Source organism: Vulpes lagopus, chromosome 11 (genome assembly GCF_018345385.1).
Source record: "Vulpes lagopus strain Blue_001 chromosome 11, ASM1834538v1, whole genome shotgun sequence".
NCBI lineage: Eukaryota > Metazoa > Chordata > Mammalia > Carnivora > Canidae > Vulpes > Vulpes lagopus.
Window position 1 is genome coordinate 60,259,903 of NC_054834.1, and position 27,038 is coordinate 60,286,940.

The 27,038-nt window shown below is 36.5% G+C and overlaps 2 protein-coding genes across 3 annotated transcripts in view; one reads left to right on the forward strand and one right to left on the reverse strand.

The window, feature by feature from the left end:
• The window catches only part of DNAJC24 (DnaJ heat shock protein family (Hsp40) member C24), a 62,418-nt gene extending 54,369 nt beyond the window's left edge, over positions 1-8,049 (reverse strand). For both annotated transcript variants that reach the window (XM_041773479.1, XM_041773478.1), the window contains exons 1-2: positions 7,963-8,049; positions 6,676-6,819 (exon numbers count right to left, since the gene is read on the reverse strand). In XM_041773479.1, coding sequence (XP_041629413.1) covers positions 6,676-6,786 — 111 coding nt within the window. In that variant the 5' untranslated portion in view covers positions 6,787-6,819; positions 7,963-8,049. The remainder of the gene's footprint in view (positions 1-6,675; positions 6,820-7,962) is intronic.
• A 17,252-nt stretch (positions 8,050-25,301) lies between these two features.
• The window catches only part of DCDC1 (doublecortin domain containing 1), a 436,509-nt gene continuing 434,772 nt past the window's right edge, over positions 25,302-27,038 (forward strand). The window contains 1 exon segment of the mRNA XM_041722357.1: positions 25,302-25,439. Within this exon segment, the coding sequence (XP_041578291.1) occupies positions 25,302-25,439 (138 nt within the window).

Genomic DNA, 27,038 nt, shown 5'->3' on the forward strand with positions numbered 1-27,038 from the left:
AATAAATAAATAAATGAAAAAATCAAAAGCAAAAACATTTTGTGAATCAGGGGTTCTCCAGCCAGTGGAAATACAAAATCTTTCTAGCCAGTGGAAATACAAAATCTTTCCAAAATGAAGGCAAAAAAGTCTATAGATGGGAAGTAATACCACACAGAAACATCAGAAAAAATAAATATGACACATACATACCAATAAATCTTTTTAAAAGAATATTGAATAGAAATATTTAAAAGAGCATCAAACTACAGAATTTACAGCATATCTTGTCTTTGAAAGTAAGAACAAAGGGGAAGGAGGATAGTAAATGGAAGTGTGCTGTTGTAAAGTTCTTACACCGTGAAGTACAACATTTTTTTGAAGGTAAACTGTGATAACTTAAAAATGATTACAGGGACCCCTGCGTGGCTCAGCGGTTTGACACCTGCCTTCAGCCCAGGACTTGATCCTGGAGTCCCACATCAGGCTCCCTGCATGGAGCCTGCTTCTCCCTCTGCCTGTGTCTCTGCCTCTCTCTTTCTCTCTCTCTCTCTCTCTCTGTGTCTCTCATGAATAAATGAAATCTTTAAAAATAAATAAATAATAAATAAATAAATAAATAATAATTAAAAATTAAATGATTACATTTATATTAAATGGGGAAAATGAGATGTTGGGTCAAAGAATACAGAGTTGCAGCTATAAGATGAGTAAGTTCAGAGGATTTAGTATACAGCATGGTGAATATAGTAACAACTGTATACTTGAAAGTTGCTAGGAAAAAAAAAAAAAGAAAGTTGCTAGGAGAGTCCCTTCATCTTAGAAGTTCTTACCACACAGCTAAAGGCAACCTTGTGAGGAGATGGATGTGAACTATACTACGGTAATCGTTTTGCCTAAATGGACTGAACACCCTCAACAAAAGGCAGAGATTGACAGGTTGGAATTCTTTTAAGGCCCCAATTATTCACTATAAAAACAAAATACACTTAAAACATAAAAGAGACAGACTGAAAGTGAAAGGATGGTTAAAAATAAATCATACAAACACTAAGTATAAGAAAGCTGGTGTGGCTATACTGTGAAATATAGAAAGGGTAATTTTATAATGATCAAAGGTTCTAATTCATGAAGAGATAACAATCTTAAATCTACATACCCCTAATAATAATGAAGATCCTAAATAACTGAAACAAAAATTAACAGAAAAATAAACAAACCCACCATCATGGTTAAGAGGTGTAAATGTCCTTCTCTCAGAAACTGATAAAACAAATGGACAAAAAAATCAGTAAGGCTATAGAATATTTGAACAATATCAACTTGACCTAATTAATAGACACTAACAGTATACTTAATAAAGGCAGAACACCCATTTTTTCAAGTAGAACACCCATTTTTTCAAGTACATGAGAACATTCACCAAGATAGATGAGCTAGGCGATGTAAAAGGTTATTAATTTCAAAGGAATGAAATCATACCAAGTACACTCTAACTATAACAGAATTAAATTAGAAATCAATAATAGAAAGATATCTAAGTATTTTCCAATATACCTCCACAGATCAAAGAAAACTGTTACAGAGGAAATTTTAAAATATTTTGAACTGAATGATAATGAAAATTCACATATCAAATTTGTAGAATGAAGCTAAAAGAGTACTTTAAGCTTAGAAATTTATAACTTTAAATAGCTATGTATGAAAAGACAGATGTACAACCAATGATGTAATTTTCTACATTAATAAGCTAGAAAAAGAAAAGCAAGCAGAAGAAGAGATATAACAAAGTTAAAAGCAGAAACCAAGTAAAGAAAAATGAACAAACAATATAAAACCAACAAAGTACAAGTTGGTTCCTGGCCAAGATTTAAAAAAACAGATAAACCTCTAGCAAGACTGATCAGGAAAAAAGAAATAGAAAACACAAATTACCAATATAAAGAATGAAAATGAAAACATCACTACAAATATTTCAGTAATAAGAAGATAATAAGGATGGTATGAACATCATGATAATAACTTTGACTTCTTATATCAAATGGATAAATTTTTTAATAAAAACAGCATTGTTGTTTTCCTATGTGGACAAAATCTGGATAGCCCTGTAGCCTCAAAAAATAATTAAATTCATAATTACAAAATTTCCCACATAGAAAACTTCTGGCCCAGATGACTTGACTAGTAAATTCTATGAAACATTTAAATAAGAAATAATAACTAGTATGGAGATTCTGCAAAAAATTAAAAATGGAAATAGCATATGATTTAGTATTTCCACTGCTGAGTATTTACCACCTAATTTAGCAAGACTGTGGGATACAAAATCAGTATATGAAAATGAAATATATTTCTGGGGTGCCTGGGTGGCTCAGGTGGTTAAGTGGCTGACTTGGTTTTTTGGCTCTGCTCATGATCTCACAATCCTGGGATGAAGCCCTACAACCAGCCAGTCTCTGCACTCAGCAAGAAGTCCACTTGAGATTCTCTCTCCTCTCCTCTGCCCTTCCCCCACCACGCTCTCATCGGGTACTCCTGAACGCCTCTTGCTTGCTCTCTCTAATCAATAAAATATGGGCACCTGGGTGTCGGGATCCCTGCTGACATCCATTCCCCTCCCTCTGCTGTTCCCCCATGCTTCTGCTCTCTCTCAAATTAAAAAAAAAAAAAAAAGTCTTTTAAGACTAAATATAAAATAAATAAAATTAAAATAAACTCTATATGCTACCAGTCAATATCCAAAAAATAAAATTTTAAAAAATACCATGTACAATAGAACCTAAAACACCAAAAACTACAAATACGATGTGTAATATTATACTGAAACTTCTAAAATATTTCTGAGAGAAATTAAAGTAACTCAATATTGTTAACTGTCCATTCTGCCAAATGAGTATATATTCAATACAGTCACAATTAAAATTCAAGCAGGATTTCTTTAAATGGAAATTTAGAAGCTCATCCTAAATTTTTATGGACATGCAAGCAAACTAAAGTAACCAAAATAAACTTGAAAGGAAGGATAAAATTAGAGAACTTAACTTCAATGTGACTTTGAAACAGACTATAAACCTACAATAATCAAGGCGGAGGTATTAGTAAAAGGACAAATATAGCAAACAGAATAGAGTCTAGAAATAGACTCCCACTGCCAAGACATTGACAATACAATTCAGAGAAGGAAATATTTTCAATAAACAAACAGCTGGATATCCCTATTGAGGGAAAAACAAAAACATGACCTTCCCCCTCACACCATACATACAAAAACACACAGGTCTAAAGGTAAAACCAATACAGGAAAAAAAAAAAAAAAGAGAGAGAGAGAGAAAAAAAAACAGTATTTTCATGACCTTCATTAAAGAAGACACAGAAGCATGAACCAAAAAACAGACATGATAAAATGTATTTCATCAAAATAAAAATATTCTGCTCATCAAAAAACACCAAGAAAATGAGCTGGCATGCCATAGATTAGGGAAAATATACACAGTGTATACACAAGATCAAGAATACACTTAACTTTTTTTAAAGACACTTCAGAAAAGATAATTATACAAATGGCTAGTGATAACATTCAAAAGTGCTTAAAATCATTAGTTATCAGAGAATACAAAATAAAACCCCAAAGAGAGAGTACTATAAATACATAATTGTGCAGTGGTTCTTAATGGGATGGGGAGGTGGACATTTTTACCCCCAGGAGACATCTTCAGTTGTTACTGGCATCTAGAATGTTGCTAAACATCCTAAAAGGCACAGGACAGCCCCACATGATAAAGAATTATCGTGAGCTAAATGTCAATGAGGACAAAATTGAGAAACCCCCAATAGAACAAAGAGAGAAATAGCATCAAATGTTGAAGATCTAGAGCAAATGTAACTCTGATATGTCACAAAAGGGTATGCAAAAATGATTCATTCACCCTGGTGTTTGACTGATGCTACCACATAAGTGTACATGGCTTCTTGATGCCAAATTAAACATGGCCTACAAGGCCTGCATAATCTAGACCCAGTCTACTTCTCCAGTAGTCATATGTGGCACAAGGATGATTCAGCACCAAGAAAAAAATTTCAATCAAGTCTACTCAACTTTGCTGAGAGAAATCTTAAGAATTCTGAGACAAAAGAAATCTTAACACCATTTAGCCAACTTATTACTTAAAGGGATATTAATACATTCCAGTAAAATTTCTGCATCCCTCACAACAGAGACTAACAATTTTGGCAAAAATCTCATAGATTTGACAAAAACTAAAGAAACTAAAGCTATATAAGTAATGGTCCTCTACCCCTTTTGTAAACGGAGTTAACTGGAGACCACTATAGAGTACTGACATTGGCTTAAGAAACACCAACATATAGGTTGGGGAAAAAATTAAAAAGAAAAAAAAAGAAAAAAATTAAAGTAACAGCCCAGAAAAAAACTATATATTTATAAGTACTATAACTTATTTCACCAAAGAATGGCAGTCATGTGTAAAACTGTATAAATGGCCTAAATTGGCACCATTCAAAAAAAGACAACACAAACTATAACGTAAGCCACATATGCTATGTTAAAAAAGTAAAAAGCAGGGCAGCCGCGGGGGGGGGGGGGGGGGGGGGGGGGGGGGCGGTGCTCGGCGGTTTAGCTCCGCCTTCAGCCCAGGGTGTGATCCTGGATGGAGTCTGTTTTTCCCTCAGCCTGTGTCTTTGCCTCTCTCTGCCTGTCTCTCTCTGTCTCTCATGAATAAATAAATTAAATCTTTAAAAATAGTAATAATAATAGGGCAGCCCCAGTGGCCCAGTAGTTTAGCGCCGCCTTCAGCCCAGGGTGTGATCCTGGAGACCCAGGATCAAGTCCCACATCCGGCTCCCTGCATGGAGCCTGCTTCTCCCTCTGCCTGTGTCTCTGTCTCTGTCTCTCTCTCTGAGTCTCTCACAAATGAATAAATTAAAAAAAAATCTTAAAAAACAAAATAAAATAATAAAAAAGTAAAAAGATTAAATTCATTTTGATTATTACTGTATGCAAATACTTACTGTACAAAATATGCAAAATAGCCAATATACTCAAACCGTTATCAGCTCAATATTAATCAATTATCACCTCAATTTAATCAACATAAAGCTCGGATTATTTTGTATTCTCTTTTTGTACTGAGTCTCCAAATGTATTTTACGTTTGTAATAAATTTCATTTTAGGGCAGCCAGGGTGTCTCAGCAGTTTGGCGCTGCCTTCAGCCCAGGATGTGATCCTGGAGCCCTGGGCTCCCTGCATGGAGCTTGCTTCTCCCTCTGCCTGTGTCTCTGCCTCTCTCTCTGTCTCTCATGACTATATAAATAAAATCTTTAAAAATAAAATAAAATAAATAAATTTCATTTTAGACTAGCCACATTTCAAGTGCTCAGTAGACATAGGTAGCTAGTGGCCACTGGGTACTAACAGTGCTTATGACATACTTTACATGGACTATTTCATTTAATCCTTTTTTTTTTTTAATAACTGCATCCTTTAATTGCAGTAATACAATTATTGGATTAAGAGACCACAGGAGAAAGGGCAGGTGACATTTCTGGAAGACAGATGAGGAGTACAAAAAGGGAGCCGGGACAGTCATGCGATGATCATTGTAAAAATACAGTACGTTATATACATATTTGCACCATCAACTCTCAACTCTGAAGTAGTATTTACACTTTTGTTACAATCCTGGTTAGAGAACATTTTGTTTTTAAAAGCTTAGCCTGATGGCAAATGAAAATTTCGGGGGAATTCACAGTCCCATGAGGTTCTTAGGCTGAATATTCCGACAGGAGGGTTCCAGCTTCTATTTCATCCACAGATTTCGGTTTTAAAAAAAGTATTTAATTTTGCTTTTACAAAAGAAAATTCTGAAAGGAGGGAGAAAAAAAAAATCCACAGCCACACTGTGTATTCTTACTTATTTTACAAACACCAAGGGCTACAGCCCTTTCCTTCAAGGCCAACACTGGTGGCTGAAGAAAAATCTCACAAATGATTGTTTAAAAATAACAAAAACAGAAAAGACAAAGACAAACCAAACCTGATCACGGGGCACTGACCCTGTGGGCTGCCTTCTCCCGCCCTAGCTTCTAGCCCCAAACTCAATGACTGTTTTTTCTTTTTCTGGGGACAGGGGTTTGGTACAGGAGCCTCACTCACCTCCCACCCCAAGGAGCTGGGAGGGGAAACCCTTTGGCTGGGTCATCAGGTTTCCTCATTATTAGCAAGGAGGAGGTAGGGGCCTTACACAAGCCAAGTGTGGTGATGGGATGAGGAGAAAAAGGCAAGAGGCGGCCGGCAGATGCTAACACACAGACGGGAAGGACCTTCGAGCCCCAGGCTGGCCTCCCCAAGGCCACCTCCACAGGGTGGGCCCTCTTCCGGAGGGCACATAGATAGGAAAGTAAAATGTCCCAAGTTCCCACAGTTAGTTAGAATCAGGATTCTAACTCAACCATCATGACTGTTCCAAACCACCATGTTTTCCTCGCTCAAATTTAAAAAAAAAATTTTTTTTACAATATTACTGAAACTTTCATTAAACCACACTAATACCTTAATTTCTGCTTTGATATTTATTATATATTCATTTTATGGGAACCTACATTTCTGGTCACATTAAAACAACAACAACAAAAAAGCCTTTTTCCTTCATGACTTAGATCTGCAAGAAAAGACTTACCATTAATACGAGTTTTTGATACTTTTGTTTTAGATCTGACACACTTGCAGATGGGTCTGCCCCCAAAATGCTGTACCAGTCCTTTTTTGGTATCTGCTCAAATGCCATCATCCATCGAACAAGAAGTGGGTCTTCTCAGAGCAGCTGAATAGAAATATTGATGACCACTCATTACAGTTTGCAGGTTCAAAGAAACAAGTACTTTCGTAAATGTTTTAATATTTAGTTGAGTAAATCAGGATTATAACGCAAACCTGATGAAGCATGTGTTTTCACTTAAAAAGCCTCAAGAATCTCATGTATAAGTATACGGGCAAGTATGGCAAATCTGTTACATGTTTCACGATATACGCTTATTCCTTAAATTTTTCTCTGCATATTTTATTTATTTATTCATGGGAGACAGAGACAGAGAGAGAGAGAGAGAGAGAGAGAGAGAGAGAGAGGGAGGGAGAGAGAGGCAGAGACACAGGCAGAGGGAGAAGCAGGCTCCCTGCAGGGAGCCCGATGCAGGACTCGATCTCAGGACCCCGGGGTCACGCCCTGAGCCCAAGGCAGATGCTCAACCGCAGAGCCACCCTGGCGTCCCCGCTTATACCTTAAATTAATGAATCACAACAGCATCAAGAAAACCGAATTCCAAAAACAAAAGCGAGCGGGGCGTGACCTCTAAGAAGGTATTTCCGCTGGTCTCCCGGGAAAAGCCGCACATAGTACATACTCACTAAACACCATAGAGGAATCTAATAAACGTTTACAAAATAAAAATATATATATATCTGCCTCAAATATATATATTTATATATTTATATATACCTGCCTCAAATATATATTTATGTTTTATATATATATATTTGAAGCAAAAACAAGACAGCAAAAAACAACAAAAACAAAAAACAACAACAAAAAAAACAAGACAGCAAAGAATGCAAGTGAATTTGGGAGCATCCCGCCTTCGTCCTTCCAGTCCACATTTCTTCCAGATTACCTTAGAAGATTAGGGACAGAGGCAGGCGGCTGGGCAGGTAGGCAGGAGTCCCGCGGCTCCCGGGGCTCGCAGGGAGCTCCCCCAGTGCTCACGGGAGGATGCTCCAGGCTCCACACCTGCCAAGAGACTTCGCCAGGGGCCCAGAAACCAGGCCGCGTCTTCCCACAGCCGTGAACTTCAAGAGGCCGGATGCGGGGGCTCAAAACGGGGACTTGGGAACCCACCGTGTTCATCCCGGCGGTACGGCCCAGCCACAGGCGGCCATACCTTCTCCCGACTTTCCTCGATACCAAACTTACCAAACTTCCGAAAGTCCTTATCACACCCACTCCTCGCCCGCAGGCGGCCGGCACCCGGAACCGGCTTCCCCTTCCGCCGGAAGTCACTGCCCTGACGTGACCACGTTTCTAGTCGAGCCCTTGTGGCCGAGGCACCGAACGCACGGGGCGCTCCGCCCTCCGGGACGCCGTCGCTATGGTAACCAGACTCCGCTTGCAAGGAGTTACTAGCTGTAAGTGCCCGAGCCGCGGAAAAAGGTGTCTTTCGCCTCATTCTAACCCTCTTGCCCCGGCCCCGCGACTGTGGCGCCTCTCCTCTCCCTCAGCGAGCTCCCCGCCCCCACACACACAAACACCCCCACCCCGGGCTTCCTCGGCTTACCCTCCCCAGCGCTGCTCCTAGTCCTCCTGTGGTTGTTGACGGTCGTCCGGCGGGGCGGGGGTGGGGGGAGGGAGTGGGGAAAAAGGGGGATGGGAGGGATGCGAAGGATGGGGAGACCCAATTCCTCCCTTGTCTCTACACTTCCCTTAGAATGTTCTCCCTCGAAAATGAGAAAACCTATACCAATTGAAGTTTGGGGTGTTTTTTTTTTTTTTTTTCTGGAAAAGATGCCCAACTTCATTATTTCTTGTAGATGATCCTAGCAACCCGTAACTTCTCAGAGTCTCTTAATACTTACTACTTCACTCTTTCACTTCGACCCAGTGAAGCTAGAAAGGCGGGTGTTAATAATGTTCCCATTTCGCAGATGAAGCCGACCAAGGATCAAGGCCAAACAGCTCATCGTACAGCAGCCGAACAGGACTCTTAGTAAGTGTGCATCCTACCAGGGAAGGCACGCTGTCCTTCACGCTTACGGAAAAAGCATAAACCACTCTGCTTTGAGGCAGTTGCCGGCCCTGCAAATGTGCGCTGTTAGTTTTTTTGGTTTTTTTTTGGGGGGGGGGGGTGTTTTTTGTTTGTTTTTTTTTGGTTAGTTTTTTTCCTGCCTGCCTCTCCCTTTCCCTCTGTTGTTCCCTTTTGTTGTCTCCTCTCCATACTGCTTGCCTGGCATTGACCTCTCTTCCTTGCCTTGCACCCAGAGATGAGACTGCATCTTGCGCTTCACCACCATGATTTAAATTTCACTTGGAGATGCGAAAGTAGTTTTGTTGTTATTACTGCTTCCATTTGCTTTCCTTCCTTCTTAGCTTTCTTCTGCCAAATCTCCGTTTGAGAAGCCATCAAGATCGGCCGAAGTGCATTAAATATTTTACTGCGGCCAATTATTTAAGGAGGCCATAAAAAAGAACTGAGTGACATATGAAAGTTAGAAAATCAAAAGCAAAAAGTATAAATTGGGGCAGCCCGGGTGGCTCAGCAGTTTAGCGCAGCCTTCACCCCAGGACGTGATCCTGGAGATCCAGGATTGAGTCCCAAGTCGGGCTCCCTGCATGGAACCTGCTTCTCCCTTTTGCCTGTGTCTCTGCCTCTCTCTCTCTCTCTCTCTCTCTCTCTTTCTCTCTTTCTCTCTGTCTCTCATGCTTGAATAAATAAAAATCTTTTTTTAAAAAAGTATAAATTGGATTCTCCATAGGATTTTGTCATGTTTAAAATCAGGCACAAAGAGCATTATGGTAAGTCAGAGGATCTGATTTTAGTCCTGGTTCCAACATACCTTCTGCGTGGCCCTAAGGAAATACATTAAATGACTGTATCAAGTGTTGTTCTGAATACCTTCCTATACAGAATGATGCCTTCTTGAACTTTTTAGCCCTCAGACAACCCCCCTTTCCACTGCTTAGTCTTTCCTTGTATAGTGATGCTCAGAGCCTCCAGTTTTTACAGCAAGAGCACACTATTTTCATTTATGATCCCTTGGGGTATTGGGTTTCCTCTTTTATTCCTTCTTTAAGCCAAATTCTGAAAAGTCTGATCACAGCACCTCAGCTTTCTCTTTTTTTAATTTTTTTAAGATTTTATTTATTTATTTGTTTATGAGAGACACACAGAGAGGCAGAGACACAGGCAGAGGGAGAAGCAGGCTGCCTGCGGGGAGCCCGAAGCAGGATTCAATCTCAGGACTCCAAGATCACACCCTGAGCTGAAGGCAGTTGCTCAACCCCTGAGCCACCCAGGGATCCCCACCTCAGTTTTCTCAACTCATTTTTTATATTTGTGTGCTGTGTATTTATTTATTTAGGTTTAGATAGAAGTACACGTTTTCCCCCCAGCAATTACCAAGTGTTGGTTCTGTCATTTCATCTTGACATCCTTTAGGTCCCATTGCTAAAGCATACTTTAGTTTACAACTTTTCCTTTCATCTCCATAATGTCATTATTCTGCTGTAATGACCAATAATTCATTGATGACATCCAATAACTAGTCTTTATTTATATTTCCTTAGTTGTCTCAGATATGTCTTTTTATGTCTTTTTATAGCTAATTTGCTTGAATCGTTGTTGCATTTAATTGTTCTGTCTCTCTTTTTTTTTAAGATTTTATTTATTTATTCATTCATGAGAGACATAGAGACACAGGCAGCAGGAGAAGCAGGCTCCATGCAGGGAGCCCAGTGCGGTACTGGATCCCAGATCCCAGGATCAGGACCTGAGCTGAAGGCAGACACTCAAACCACTGAGCCACCCAGGAGTCCCAATCTTTCTGTCTCTTAAGAATCTCTTAAGCTGGGGGATCCCTGGGTGGCTCAGTGGTTTGGCGCCTGCCTTCAGCCCAAGGCGTGATCCTGGAGTCCTGGGATTGTGTTCCACATCAGGCTCCCTGCAGGGAGCCTGCTTCTCCTTCTGTCTGTGTCTCTGCCTCTCTCTCTCTCTCTCTCTCTATCTCTCTGTATTTCATGAATAAATAAATAAAATCTTAAAAAAAAAGAATCTCTTAAGCTATAGCAGTCCCCACATCGCTACTATCTTAGTTTTGTTTTCTCTTTCCCTGACATTAGTTTATTGAAAAACCAGATCAGTTGTCTTACAGTCTGAATTTATTTATACCAGAATAAACTTCTTTTTTTTTTTCAGAATAAACTTCTTAAAACATTTTTTACATGAATCCCTGCTCATTTGTCTTCACGTTTCATTTTCTAGAGCATTATTACCCAATAGACATATGAAGGAAGCCACAAATGCAAACCACATATATGATTTTAGATTTCCCAGTAGCCACATTAAGAAAGAAAAAAGCAACAGGTGAAATGAATTTTAATAATATATTTTATTTAACCCAATATACTCTGTGTATGATTATTTCAAAATATAATCAATGTAGGAATTATTAATTAAGCATTTTACATTGTTTCTTCATACTAGGTCTTTAAAGACTGCTGTATATTTTACCTGTATAGCACATTTCAATTTGGACTTGCCACATGTTAAGTGCTTAATAGCCACATTTAACTAGTGACTGCTGTATTGAACAGGCTAGGTCTAAAGGATAATGTCTTGGGGTGCCTAGCTGGCTTAATCAGTAAAGCATGTAACTCTTCATTTCAGGGTCATTGAGTTCAAGCTGCACCTTGGGTGTAAAACTTACTTCAAAAAATAAGTAAATAAATCAAATAGAGGATAAAGTCCTGACTCCTTAACCTGGTATTCCTTTACCTCCCAAAATATAATCCTTAGTTTTCCAGCTTCATCGCCTACTGCTTCCATACATGAAACATTTAAACAATGGGATCTTTTCTTGGTACTTCATAATTTTGTTCAGGTTGTTCTCTTTGCTTATACCTTATTTTAAGAAGATAATTTATCTATTTTATGTAAAAATAACATAGCAGAAATATAAACTATGTTAGCATAATGGTTAAGAGCCTGAAGTCTAGGCACGCGTGGGTGGCTCAGTGAGTTAAGCACCCAACTCTTGATCTCAGCTCAGGTCTTGATCTCGGGGCTGTGGGTAGGAGCCTTCTGTTGGGCTCCACACTGGGTGTGGAGCCTACTTTAGAAAAAATAAAAAGAAAAAAAATAAAAAATAAAAAATAAATAAATAAAATAAAAAGAGCATGAAGTCTAAATTTGGACTGAATAGGTTTGAATCTAGACTCTGTCTCTTACTGGTGATATATGAACATTTTAAGTTAACTACTCTGTGCTTGGTTTCTTTCTCTGTAAAATAGGAATAATAATAGTGTCTCCATCTAGGTTTGTTATGAGGATTCAATGAGATAATAGTGCCTAAAAGTGCTAAGTACTCAGGAAAGATTAGCTTTTGTTGTTATTATTATTATTATTAGTGAAATATTTACTGCTGAGTTTTGACTATTAGAACATTAAGAATTCATAGCTATATTTTAGGAATTTTCAAACAGAGCAAATGAAAGCTACAAACTATTGAGTTGAAAAAATGACACCAAACCCAAATGTTTGTTAAATTATATAGTTTGCAGATGAATTAAAAGCATAGGCAAAAACCTTCTAATTCTTGTGTCATCAACATTTAACAGAAACATAGTAGGCATACATTAAATATTTAATTTCAAGATGATTGATCAAAAAATAAGATGATTGATCAAGTACTATATGTAGAGTTAAATGTAGATAGATATAAGTATGGTTATATAGATACCTTATATAGCAGGAGTTTGAGACCCTTGATTGTAGTAATAGCATAAATCTTATTCAATGCATCGCTTTAATACTTGTCAGACAATTGATATCTACCTACATTAATAAATTCTTTTATTATTATTATTATTATTTATTTATGAGAGTCACAGAGAGAGAGAGAGAGAGAGAGAGAGGCACAGACACAGGCAGAGGGAGAAGCAGGCTCCATGCACCAGGAGCCCGATGTGGGATTCGATCCCGGGTCTCCAGGATCGCGCCCTGGGCCAAAGGCAGGCGCCGAACCGCTGCGCCACCCAGGGATCCCTACATTAATAAATTCTTAATTTGAGATCATATTAGTAAATTGTGCTTCTTATTGATGGATAATATTTGCTATATATACAGTGTAGTTCTGTTATTTTTATCCTCGGATTATATATATGTGGCTCTTTCTACTGGTTTTATTACCAACTCTTCTTTAATTTTCTTGATCTTCTTTATCTCTGAGTTTTTAGGATTCTCATATCAGTGAACTAAGCTGTATTTATTTTTAAGTACCAAAAAATATTATGGTTATGTTCTGAAATTAGATGGTTGCCCCTACAGCAAATTAAAATCTACTGAGAAGATAGGAAAACCATCAAGAATTAGCTAGTGGTGAAATAAACACATACACAAGTACAGAAAGAGCCTTTATTCACTTCTTCATTCAATCAACAAACCACTTATTGAGTGTCCACTATACGTCCCACAATTTGTTACAGGAAACACAAAACAGTTGCCTAGAGCTTTGTAAAAGCTTAGAGTTTATCTGGGTAAATAGACAAAGAAGCAACTGAAGTAACTGTAGGAAGTGCTATGCTAGAAGAAATGCAGGTGCTGTGACAATTATTAATTTATAAGGCGGATGACCTAAATGACCGAAATCCTGGACTCAAAATGAGGCTGATACATAATAACACATGGAAGTATTTAGTTTTAAATACTTAGTGTTAATGGAAAGGAAGGGATGGTTAAAATTGAAGAAACTTTCTTTTTCTTGGCATATCATCATAAAGCTTTACCTGGTATTGAGAATCAGCCCTATTAAATACCTCGTCTTTTAGAAATGGTTTTTCATTTTTACATTTTCCCCCTCACTTGTTGTCTTCACTTGATCTATTCTTTCTTTTTGTCTTTTCAGAAGTAATTATCAGTGACTATTTATTGAGTTTGAGCAAAGCAACGCACTAAGCAAGAGAGACAAAGAGGTAAATATTTTTGCTGACAGCACACCTGTTGCTGTGTTTTTCTTGTTCTTTAACTTCAAATTGTGTCCATGTTTTTTCAACCTTATTTCAGACCTTTAAGAGGTCTTTATCTTACCTGAAATTTTTCTTCCTGTCTTATTACTTTCTTCACATCTATGTTTTAATCATTCCATGAACCGATTAAAGATACCGTCTATAATCCATCTTTTGTTTCTCCTTAGTAATCATAATAAATAAACTTATTTCCCTTATTCACTTCTTTACCTCTTTCTCTTTGTTCTTATGACCACTCTGGCTTTTCTGTGAGCTTTCCAATTCCCTTGAAATTTGCAACCTAGTGATGATCTGTTTCAACAATGTAGTAATATGCATTTATATTCTTTTTTAAAAGCATTCTTCTCCATTTTAGTTTTTTAAAACTGAATATTTTAAGTTTATTTTATTTTTGTCGTGTAATTGACTCACAGAAGAAAGGTTAATCTGAATGATCAAGGGGTGTTAATTTGTGGGTTAAAATGTGTTAAACAGTTGATATGAAGTCTGTTTAAGTCAATTAGAGAGTATAATGAAGATGTTTCCAGAGTGTTATGGAACCTTAGGAAGTTAGCTTGGAATTAACTCCTATATTCAACCATGGCACCCAGCTAAACATGCCATTGCACTTAGGCTTTTAAATTTGTGTATATTCCAATAGCTATGAATAGGTCTATATATTTTTTAAAGTTTGACTTTATTACTAAGATTCTTATGTTTTGTTGTAGGAAATAAATTCATGTTTTAGTTCAACATTGGCATAATGAGAAACATGATCACTCATTTTTTTTTCAAAAATAAAATTCAACTGGACTGTATAACCAACAAAACATTATTAGATGTTTTTGTTTATATGCCTCTTTATTTTTAAAACTAGATTAGTGTCATTATTACAGATTCTTTTAGTACTAAGTATCTCATATACAAAGGTATCATTAATAAAGACATAAAATTTGATGTGATCATTTAAAGAAATGATTTTTCCCTTCTGAAATTATATGATATAATATTATGAAACATTTTAGTATTAATATATTCAAAATCCCAAATTTGTTAATATGCAGAGTTTAATAATGTTAGAGTCTATTTTAATAGTTGAATATAATTTTTCTATAATGATAGCATTAAAATGAATGAAACATTGCAACTTCAGTTCAAAATCCATGGAAATATCAGGGTAAAAATAAAATTTTGAGATATATTCTTTACTTAGCTTTAGGGTTCCTATAGTACTATTTTTTTATTTGTGTCAGTTTACTAATAATAAACACATTTAGCATTTCAGCTTCTTCTTGCAACCTTTCAGTTGAATTATTTAGAGACTGATGAAAAACAAATCTTATATGCTAAAGGGATTTCTGCAATGATGGATTAGATGCCAAAATAATGAAACCACACGGCTTAAAAAATATACTGAAGAATAGATGTTTTCTGATGAATTTCCACAAAGTACCATATTTTTAAAATATTTTAAGCAATTCATACTAATACATGTTAATCTACTGTAGAAGCACCATGAGTATAGTCTTTTGTAGTTCATTAGCAATTTCTTTAATGAGTTTTTTTGTGTGATAGATAAAGTAACAGACAAATGACAGATTGTTTGCCTTTAATGATTTCCCTGTTTCAAGCCCATTACAAAGCAATTAGAAATCTGACAGCATTTTCACTCTGCATTACTGATCATCTAAAGTGATGAGGAATGAGAGGTGATGAATATTAATTGTATATTTTCATATGATTATCATAAATTATTACCTTGTCTGATGTGCTGCAGGTGAAGCAGGAGCATTAGAGAAAGACAGTCAGATATATTAATTTGAAAGACTGTATGATTTTTGTCTTTGTCTGTAGTATAAACCCTGATCTGAAATGTTAGTCTCTATGAATATTAACTTAAATTTTAGTTTTTATTTTAATTTGAGATAATATAAATCACTTTTCTTATTTCAGTACAATAAAAGGAAAAATTCCATAGCACAATATACATATATTATTTAAATTCAGCATTTTAAAAATCTAACTTAAAAAATGAGTTGGTGGGGGCACCTGGCTGGCTCAGTTGGTATAGCATGTGACTATTGATCTCAGGGTTGTGAGTTTGAGCCCCGCGTTGGTTGTAGAGATTACTTAAAAATAATATCTTTAAAAAATGAGATAGTGAATTTGTTGATATACGTATACATATAATATTCAGATATATCAATACAGAGAAAGATATACTATTACCTTTAGAAAGGTAAAATCAGGTAATCCTGTGAAAGAGGTAAGATAAGAAGGTGTAACAAGATGTAAAAGAAGATTTTTCTAGGTTGTCTCTAACAATTTGTTTTGGCCCCAGTCCATGGTATATGCTGTTTCCCTGGTGTCTTACTTCAGCTGTTGTTAGGACTCAGGTGCTATTGTTACCTGGGTCCCAGCCTTGGACTTTTGGAGCAAAGATTGATTCGGAAACTACATAATAATCTTTAGTACAGGGAGAATTGGCAAGCTTACAGCATGTGAAATCATTAGAAATTTGGATTAATTTTACCAAAGTGAATTAATTTATATTTTGATGTCTCTCTAATCATAGGCATTAGTTGGTTATCAATACATACTCAATGAATGGAATTAAATTTCATTGCACTAATGAGACTCTGCCTTGCTTCAGTCCTTTTTTACCTTTTTGCTGTGGTTTGCTCCATGGCATACAATCTCTTAGAGAGGCATGCCATCCTGGGTCCACCTTTATTTATGAAGATCATAATCTATATGATAATATGATTATAAATCAATAAAAATGAATTTTTATATGAATCTTAGAAATCATTCTCCTGATTTTATATTTGATTACTTATATATGTATTTATATATTTAAATTTATATTATATTTATAATATAAATATATATATATTTAAGATTTTTATTTATTCATGAGAGACACAGAGAGAGGCAGAGACATAGGCTGAGGGAGAAGCAGGCTCCCTGCAGGGAGCCTGATGTAAGACTCAATCCCAGGACTCTGGGATCACAACCTGAGCCAAAGGCAGACGCGCGACCACTGAGCCACCCAGGTGCCTCTGAATATTTATATTTTATTTCCATTTTATATATATCAGGTAGAAGTGCCAGGCTTTCACAGATGAACTTTTTATGTTCTGAAAAGTTGAGAGCCATCTGAAATTTAGCACATATTTACTCAGTGAAAATTCAGATAGGATAATGATAAAAGCAAATTATCTGTAAAAAAAAAAAAAAAAAGGTTAAGATCCTTGCATTTAGTAGCCAAATTTAATATTTTCACTGGCTAAGCTTTCCAAATGTGTTCTTCTTTATGTCTGATGACCTCCCTGTTTATTTTGTCTACTAGGACCTCCTTCATCTATAAGGCAGGTCCAACTAGCACACTTTACAGAATCAGACTGGTGATATACAGTGTCCTCAACTCCTTTCTGCTCATATTCCTTATCTTAGTGTTAGTTAGACTTGAAGTTTATTCCTTCTACAGCACAGCCAATTCTCCGTTTTCTCTTTCTACTTTTCCCCCCTCTTGTTCTACTTCTAACATACCACCAACCAACATAGCTACTTGACATGAGCCAAAGTCTCCACTTGGAGTTGGTTTAGAAATCTTACATATTTTTCCAATGATACCTGAGTTCCTAGGAACCTGGGCTGTCCCCCTGTGACACTCTTAGCAAATAAACAGCTGAGGAAACAGATACTCCTAAATTATAAATTATAAATGGTGCATTTTCTCTGATAACAAGGAGTCCCTGGAACACATGCTACTTTGTCTAAAGTTTCTTTCCTAGTGCAGGATGCAGAACTAAATACAAAAATGAGGACTAATGTTTATAAATAATTACTTTCACACTTCATGTATTTCCTCATTTGATCTGTATAACAATTCTGTAAGGTAGATAGGGCAGATACTATTGTCATATAATAAGGAAATAAGTCTTAGGAGGGACAGAGGCAATATTCAAACTCAAGTAAGGTGAGTCCACATCTTTTGCATTTTCTTTCATACTGCCTTAACTCCCCTATATGAAAGATCTTCTACTAAATGGCTTTTACTTTACAGATAGAAGAACTTTAGTTTGCCTGTACTATCATTCTTCCTTGTCTTTTCTTAAAGAAAATGAGCCCAAGAAGGTTTAGGAATTACCCAACATCTGGCCCAAAACTAAGATCACAGCTCCAGAATTTCTTGGCGTAGTTCCAGAGGTCTTTCCATTCCAGTGCACTGCCTTTATATTTTCTGAATCTGCATGATTATTTTTTTTCAGCTATTAAAATACATTTTTAAAAAATTTTAGTTATGAGAGAGAGAGAGAGAGAGAGAGAGAGGCAGAGAGACAGGCAGAGGGAGAAGCAGGCTCCATGCAGGGAGTCTGATGTGGGACTCAATCCTGGGACTCCAGGATCACGTCCTGGGCTAAAGGCGGTGCTAAGCCGCTGAGCAACCCAGGTTGCCCAAAATAAATTATTGATTACAGTCCTGGCTTGGTAAATATAAGTATTCCTCCCTGTTCTTAGTATTTTTTACTAATAAACTGAAGTCAATTTTATCTGGAATGTTGTAAGTTGAGATTGGGAAAGAAGGACATGACTGCTTTGTGTTGAGAGAATATAAGAGAGGAAGGTTGGAGTTGTTACTTGCCCCCGTTTCCTTCCTTTTTTTTTTTTTTAAGATTTATTTATTTATTTTAGCAGGGAGAGGCAGACAGGGAGAGAATCCTCACTGACTCCCCGCTGAGCCTAAGGTGGGGCTCAATCCTAGCATCCCAACACCTGGTCTAAGCCAAAATCAGGAGTTGGACTCTCAACCAACTGAGCCACCAAGCCTTCTACCCATTTCCTTCTTGATTACCCTGCATAGATAATATGCAAGGTACACTCTTCCCTCTCTAGCTTGGCAGCATCTCTGATTGCTTGTTTACATAGTATTTAGGGTTAGAAAAAGAGTTAAGGTCGAACAAAATTCAGAGATCAAATTTTTTTCTTCCTAAGGTATATAAACTTAAATAGTAACAGAAGCTGGGAAAAGAAGGATATTAGTTACATAACGAGGAACAATAATTCTCCTGGTACCATAGGCAGGCTGGTTCAACATAGCAGTTGGCTCTTGTCTGATTCTGTAATAGAGACCAGATTTTTTACTTCGTTTTTCAACTGGTGCCTCTTTCCACCATAGTTATGCTTCTGACTCTCTTGTGTAATTAGTTGGTTGATCATATGTCACAAAGACTTCTCTCCTTGAAAACTGGATTCATTTCTTGACTCTACACACTTGGAAGTCTTTACATATCTCCCTCTTCTAACCAAATAACAGCTATTCTTCACATTATTAAAGTTTTGAGTGTTTTTATGAGCACTTCCATTTAATTACCATTCCATTACTTATCACTTTTTCTAGTCATAGAAAATCCTTCTAATGTCATTCACAAAGCATTCTTTCTTTCCCTTTCAAAGCTTCTACCTAAAATGGGCTTACATCATGTCCTAATGCAGCATCACTTACTTGAAGCAACATGTCATTTAAGATCTCTAGGGAAAAGAAGGATCAACAAATTGGAAAGAAAATTAAGGAAATAAACCTTCAAATTTTGAGACATCTTAGGGATCTTATGTGGTGGAGCTAAATAAAAAGGTGGTCAAGAAATGACTAGTCATCAGGACACCTGGGTGGCTTAGTGGTTGAGCATCTGCCTTTTGCTCAGGTTGTGATCCTGGGGTCCTGGGATCAAGTCCCGCATCGGGGTCCCTGTAGGAATCCTGCTTCTCCCTCTGCCTGTGTCTCTCTGCGTCTATGTCTCTCATGAATAATCTTAAAAAAAAAAAAAAGAAATGACTAGTCATCAATAAAGACTTTTTTGAAACAGATCCTCAAGAGAGAGGAAATAGCCATTGGTTTAGCAATGAAGACAGTTTTTACATTCTTTTCTTCTTAATAATTTTTGCTTATCTTGAATTAGAGAATAGAATAAAAAGGCTTACAACCCTGAAATAGACTACACTATTCGCTTTTTAATAATTTGACCTGTCATTTTATCAGAAAAAAGATACTAAGTCCATTTGGCATATTTGCTTTTGAGATACTATACTGGTTGTTTTCCAGTATTTTATGCCCTTCTAGGTGTTGCTAATTGATTGTTTAATTTGTTTTTGCATGTTTCCAGGTTAAACTAAGCTGTCTAATTGCCAACTCATTTTCCCCTTGTTTTAAAGATAGGTATGTTTTCCCTTTCCCAGTCTCCAGGGATATTTGCCCACTACTTTAGGATAGTACAAGGAGTGGGACACAGTTTAAAAGATTGAGAGGAGGGCAGCCCAGTGGCTCAGCAGTTTAGCGCCGCCTTCAGCCCAGGGTGTGATCCTGGAGCCTTGAGATCCAGCCCTGGGTTGAGTCTCACGTTGGGCTCCCTGCCTGGAGCCTGCTTCTCCCTCTGCCTGTGTCTCTGCCTCTCTTTCTGTGTGTGTGTGTGTGTGTGTGTGTGTGTGTCTGTCTCTCATGAATAAATAAATAAAATCTTTTTAAAATATTGAGAAGAGGAATGACAAGATGATTTTTTTCTTTGCACTAGTCACATCCATCTGTATAACTTATTTTATTCTAATACTCATAAATATTTGACTAATCTTAATTCATTTTTTGGACTTCTTAAACTTTAAATTTACTATCTCCTCCAGGAAAAAAAACTTGATTTCTCCTCAATAAGAGTGGGTAGGATCATATGTATGTTTGATGAGGATGCTCCTCTTACAGGCTGGTTCAGTCAGTCCTCAGCCAGTACCGTACATGGCTTCTCCATCAAGGAGTTCGCACAAGAGAAGCCCCACAGCACTGCTTTGTCACCTCTTATTTGGCACTCTGCCTAGATGGCGATCTTTTAAAATTCTGAATTCTCACTCTAGGAGAATGTTATATGGTAGTTGTTATTGAAACAAATTAGAAGTCCAAATGAATGTAATTGTACTTGAAGGATTTGTTTCCCAGTAATAGTTAAGTAGTCTTCCTGTTCTGTTTTGGTGGCTTACGTCAGTACTTTTCAAAAGATTTCAAACTTGACATCATGACTTATCACGCTGCCCGTCTCCAGCCCTTTAAAATGTATAATAAATCCTCTTTGGCTTATAAGTATAAAACTCAGAACATTTTATCAATATACTTTTTGTGACTACTAGGCTATCTGTAAACAAGAAGATTGTGTTTTAATGGAAGAGGAGGAGAAAAGAAGCAACTCTGAACTTCAGTTTAGAACATTGGCATAGGGATCCCTGGGTGGCGCAGCGGTTTAGCGCCTGCCTTTGGCCCAGGGCGCGATCCTGGAGACCCGGGATCGAATCCCACGTCGGGCTCCCGGTGCATGGAGCCTGCTTCTCCCTCCGCCTGTGTCTCTGCCTCTCTCTCTCTGTGACTATCATAAGTAAATAAAAATTAAAAAAAAAAAAAAGAACATTGGCATAAAAATTTTCAGATCATTTATTCAAGTAGTAGCTCATGGGTTTGTATTAAATTTCTTGGACTTCTTTCTGATCAACAAAGCTTTCAGCCTTCCATGGTCAAGTGCTACATTTAATGCATGTGAATAATAAACTTATGCAAAATAAAGGGGAATTTCATGCTTGGGAGGAAAAGAAGTTTAAGCAATTTCATACTTACCTAAAGACATGACTATTAAAGTAATATAAAATGAAAGCAGTTTTTTCTCCTGTCTTCATTTTGGAAAATTGACATAAACATCCTTAAGATTTCCCATATAGCATTTTAAAACTTTTTTGAACCTGCTCTATTGCTACATGATAATTTTTTTATTTCTAATTTCTAAAGAATTAGATGTTTCTCTCTCTAAAAGGGAAGGTAAGGCAAGAGTTGAATAATCTTTTACCTATAAAATATGAATATTTATGAAAAAAGTGTATACATTTGAAAAGTGGAATGTATTTTTATGCTCCTATTTATTTGTTACTATGGCAACCACCACACTGCCTAGTATTTATGTTGTCTAAGATTCAGAGCACCTTTTCAAAAAAAAAATAAATATGCCAGAACCATGTACTGTATTTATTTTGAAGCTTAGAAAAATATTTATTCTAATGCATATTTTTTAAGAAAAATAGCAATAAATAATGTAAACTTCAGCCTGGCACCTTTTCTGGTATATGTTTTTAAAATCAAAATAATTACATTTTTTACTTGTTATTAAAATAGAATAAACAATAGAAATAATGAATTTTTAAAACTTGTGAGTCAATCTTAAAAGGTAATCTCTTGATTTTTCTTATTTTTATGACTTAATATTTTGATTCATAACAAATTTCTGAAAATCTAAAATAAGAACACTTAGATATTTAACATTACCTACACAAATCAGAAAATATAAATGGTTTCCATTTCTGATTGCAGATGGTTCTTTGATATCTATGAATAAAAGATTTATATTTTGCATGTGAAATGAAAGGCATGATTGTTATTATTTTTCTTAGTTTATTTAAATTATTTTTTGACATGTGTGATACATAAATATATTTTCTTAATGTTAAACATCAGAATGGAAGTTATGAAGCATAAAATCAGACATGTTTCATGTCACGTATTACCTGTTAAGAAAAACTGCAATACAACATTTAAGTACAACAGAATAGTGAGCATATTGTCTCTGATACTTGTAAACAGGATGGATCTGCAGTTTCACAGTTTATGTTGACAGTATCTTTGTGGGAAATGTAATTATCAAATGAATTATAACATGTCCTAGTATTAAGATTATTAATAGTAATTTTAATTGCCTTTTTCAAGATAATTGGGTATGTTCTCATAAGTATATGGGAAAGGGGCTTTTGGGCTAATTAGATATTTTGAACTCAGTTATCTTTAAAATATCTAGAGTTTAACATATATATTCCATATTTTAGGAATTCTTTTAACTGAATGGTTTCTGAGTAAAATTAAAATAAAGTCCATTAAAATCTCTGATTAGCCCTTAATGTTCCTCCTTGAGTATTAATATAATTAAAAATTTAAATAATGATAGTTTTAAAAATTAAAGTTTCACTACCCGTTAGAAAATAACTATAAAATTGGTCAGGTTAAGAGATAATATTTTATTCTAGTAATGAATACTATTAGATAAGTGTTCGTATACTATTTTCTGGTAGCTTTAGAAATTGGTACTTTTTTTTAAAGATTTTATTTATTTATTCACTCATGAGACACACAGGGAGAGAGAGAGAGAGAGAGAGAGGCAGAGACACAGGCAGAGGGAGAAGCAGGCTCCATGCAGGGAGCCTGATGTGGGACTTGATCCTGGATCAAGGATCAGCCCTGGGCCTAAGGCAGGCACTAAACCACTGAGCCACCCAGCGAAATTTGTACATTTCTAAAAAGAAATCCAATTTGGAAATATACATGAACAGCCTTAAAATTGTTCATACACTTTGATCTGGGAATTTAACTTCTAAAACTTCTTTTAGTTTAGGAACTTTTCTGTGGTAAGGTCGAAGGTGCATATGAAAACCACAGCTTTAGGGATCCCTGGGTGGCGCAGCGGTTTGGCGCCTGTCTTTGGCCCAGGGCGCGAACCTGAAGACCCGGGATCGAATCCCACGTCGGGCTCCCGGTGCATGGAACCTGCTTCTCACTCTGCCTGTGTCTCTGCCCCCCCCCCCCTCTGTGTGTGTGTGTGTGTGTGTGTGTGTGTGTGTGTGTGTGTGACTATCATAAATAAATAAAGATTTAAAAAAAAAATCATTAAAAAAAAAAAAAAAAAAGAAAACCACAGCTTTATTTACAACAGGAAGCATTTGAAGCAACTAGCTAAGATATTTTAAAAAATAAAAAATTATGTTCTCAACAAATATTTAATAACATAAAAATATTCTCATTCAGTGAACACAACTGTATATAAACTATATATTTAATATGGTCACACTTTTGTTTAAAGGAAAGGCAATATCTCAGGGCACCTAGATTAGTTGGTTAAGCATCCAAGTCTTGGTTTTGGCTAGGGTCACAGTCTCATGGGTCATGAGTTTGAGCCCCATGTTGGTTTCCACTGAAGATTCTCTCTCTGCCCTTCCCCCTGTTCATGCTCACTCATGCTCTCTCTCTGTCTCTCAAATAAATAAATCTTTTTTTTTTTTTTAAGATTTTATTTATTCATTCAGGAGAGACACAGAGAGAGAGAGAGAGAGAGAGAGGCAGAGACACAGGCAGAGGGAGAAGCAGGCTCCCGAAGCAGGGAGCCCGATGTGGGACTCGATCCCAGGTCCCCAGGATCAGGCCCTGGGCCAAAGGCGGCGCTAAACCGCTGAGGCCCCTGGCCTGCCCTAAATAAATAAATCTTTTTAAAAAATCATAGATTTTACATAGATGTAAAATCATAGATGAAAGCCTTAAAACAATTATAGTGGCTCACTCCAAGGATGAGAAATTATGAGACTTTCTTTTTTTAGAATTTTCTTTCTACTCTTAATATGGGTATTTCTGCAATAATTCCGATTATTGGGCAGATTTTAAGATTTAAATAAAATCTTAAAAGATTCGAATTATCATCAGATTGTTTTTAATAGGACAAGTTAGTAAAAAATGTGTTTATATTCAGTAATGAAAATTCAGCTAGTAGAGAAATAATGTTTTCTTGTCCAACATTGAATTTATTGTCTATTTTAGTATGGGAATAGTTGGTATTTAATAAACATTTGATGGATTGAATGGAATAATGATGGGATCAGGAATTAGCTAAATGGTTTTAGGGAAAACACATTTGGAGGACCACAAAGATGTCTTCTTTATGTTTAAGTAAACTTGATTTGTTTATCATAACAATGTGTGACTAGATAATAAATTGATAACAATATGCAAGAACTGTTCTGCTAACCATTGTTCTGGTAGCATAGAATAAGGCAAAAGCTGATTGGCTTTGTTTATCCTAGGAAGTTTAGTTTGTATAGTAGTATGACAAAACATTCCAACAGGAAAAGTAACTTATTTGAGAGTCTGGGACTCCAATCTTTAACCCTCTCACTTTTTTTCCCCCAATTGAACAATGATTTTTTTTCTTAAAGATTTTATTTATTTATTCATGAGAGACACACACAGAGAGAGGGAGAGAGAGAGAGAGAGAGAGAGAGGCAGAGACACAGGTGGAGGGAGAGGCAGGCTCCATGCAGGGAGCCAGACATGGGACTCGATCCAGGTCTCCAGGATCATGCCCTGGGCCGAAGGCGGCGCTAAAACCACTGAGGCACCTAGGCTGCCCTGAACAATTATATTTATAAAACAAATTTTGATAAAACAGCTATCCTCTGAAATACAACTATTAAATTATAAAATTAGAAAAATAGTCTGTTCTACAGTAAGCTATACATTTCTATTGCTGAAAATTTTATTTTAAAAATTATAATTAGCAATCTAGATGATTAATACATATTTTACATGTTTATACAACACCAAAAAGGTACATTTCATGCAGGGTAGCCTTCCACATGTCTCCTAATAAGGTCTTTGACAATATTTAATATATCTGAGGGTACAACCACAAGGTATAATGGCTTCTACTGTGGAATCAAGAGACTGTTTCAGCATTTGGGACAAGTTAATAGCAGTTAAATCAGTGAGACCAACGCAGATGACCAGAAGTAAGGTACTCCACTGCTGGAATGTTACAATAGTCTTCAGAGGACAGGTATGCATTCTGACTAGGTGAAATATGGCCAAGAGCTCTATATAAGGATTTCCAAATATGCATTGCTTGGGACTCATCTTTGGAGGTTAACTCTGACCCTTGTCCCATTAAATATGTACAAACTATCTGTTCTGGAAACTAGAGAAAAATGACTTGAAGCCTTTTTTTTTTTTTTTTAAAGATTTCATTTATTTATTCATGAGACACAGAGAGAGAGAGAAAGGCAGAGACACAGGCAGAGGGAGAAGCAGGCTCCATGCAGGGAGCCCAATGTGGGACTCGATCCTCTGGGAATCCAGGATCAGGCCCTGAGCCAAAGGCAAATGCTCAACTGCTGAGCCACCGAGGCATCCCGGTTTCATTCATTTTTATGGCTGAGTAATATCCCATTACTTTTTTTTATCCATTCATCTATGGATGGACATTTGGGTTACTTCCATATCTTAGCTCTTGTAAATATTGCTGTAATAAACATGGGACTCCAGTTTTTTTCTTTTTGAATTACTGTTTTCTTTGGGTAAATACTCAGTAGTGGAATTACTAGATATAATATTACTTTTAAGATGATGGCATTTCCATACTTCTTCTCTTGTTTCTTTCTTCCACGTTCGTGCTTTCCTTTGTTCCTTGTATCTCTAGCTCACTAGAAGACACCATATAATGTGAGTTTGAATATTCAATTCTGCTATACAAGATAAGGAAACAAATGGGATGATGATACTCATAAGAAATAGTGAACACATAGGGTACCTGGGTAGCTCAGGCCGTTGAGCATCTGACTCTTGGTTTTTGTCTCAGGTGTGAGATAGAGCCCTGTGTCAGACCCCACATTCAGTGTGGAGTCTGCTTGAAATTCTTTCCCTCTCCCTTGGCCCCTCCCTCTGCTCATGCTCTCTCTCACTATCTCTCTCTATCTCTCAAATAAATAAAATCTGAAAAAAAATTTTATTGTGAACATTTTCAAACACACAGTAAAAAATAGTAAACACTCATGTTAACCCAAGTTAACCATAAATTTTCTACTATTTTTATTTATACCCCCTTCTACTTTTAGGAGTGTTTTAAAGCAAATCTCAATCATATTTACTTAAAAATACTTTGTTTTGTATTTCTAAAAGATAATATTTATTTTTTTAAAATCACATGCATAAAAAAATAAAAAAAATAAAATCACACGCATAAAATGGTTATTTTATTCGCCATTTTTAAAAGTATTTATTTATTTGTTTATTTATTTATTTATTGGGCAAGAGAGCACAAGCAGGGGAAGAGTAGAGGGAGAAGGAGAAAGAGAATCCTAAGCCAACTCAGCACTGAGCACAGTTCCCGACACCGGCTTAGTCCCACAACCGTGAGATTATGACCCCAGCTGAAATCAAGAGTTGGACCTCTAAGACACCTCACTTGCCTTTGATAGATTCCTTGTTTTCAGGCATAATCAGATGTCACACAATCATGGTACATTTCTGGACCCAGCGCTGAATACTTACAGGGATTTAAAAGCACTACAACATTAAAAACATTAGCCGTCTCTTCTTCAATAGCTGGAAATTTTACATAAGTTCTTTTCTCCTTAAACTTTGATTTCCACTACATTTC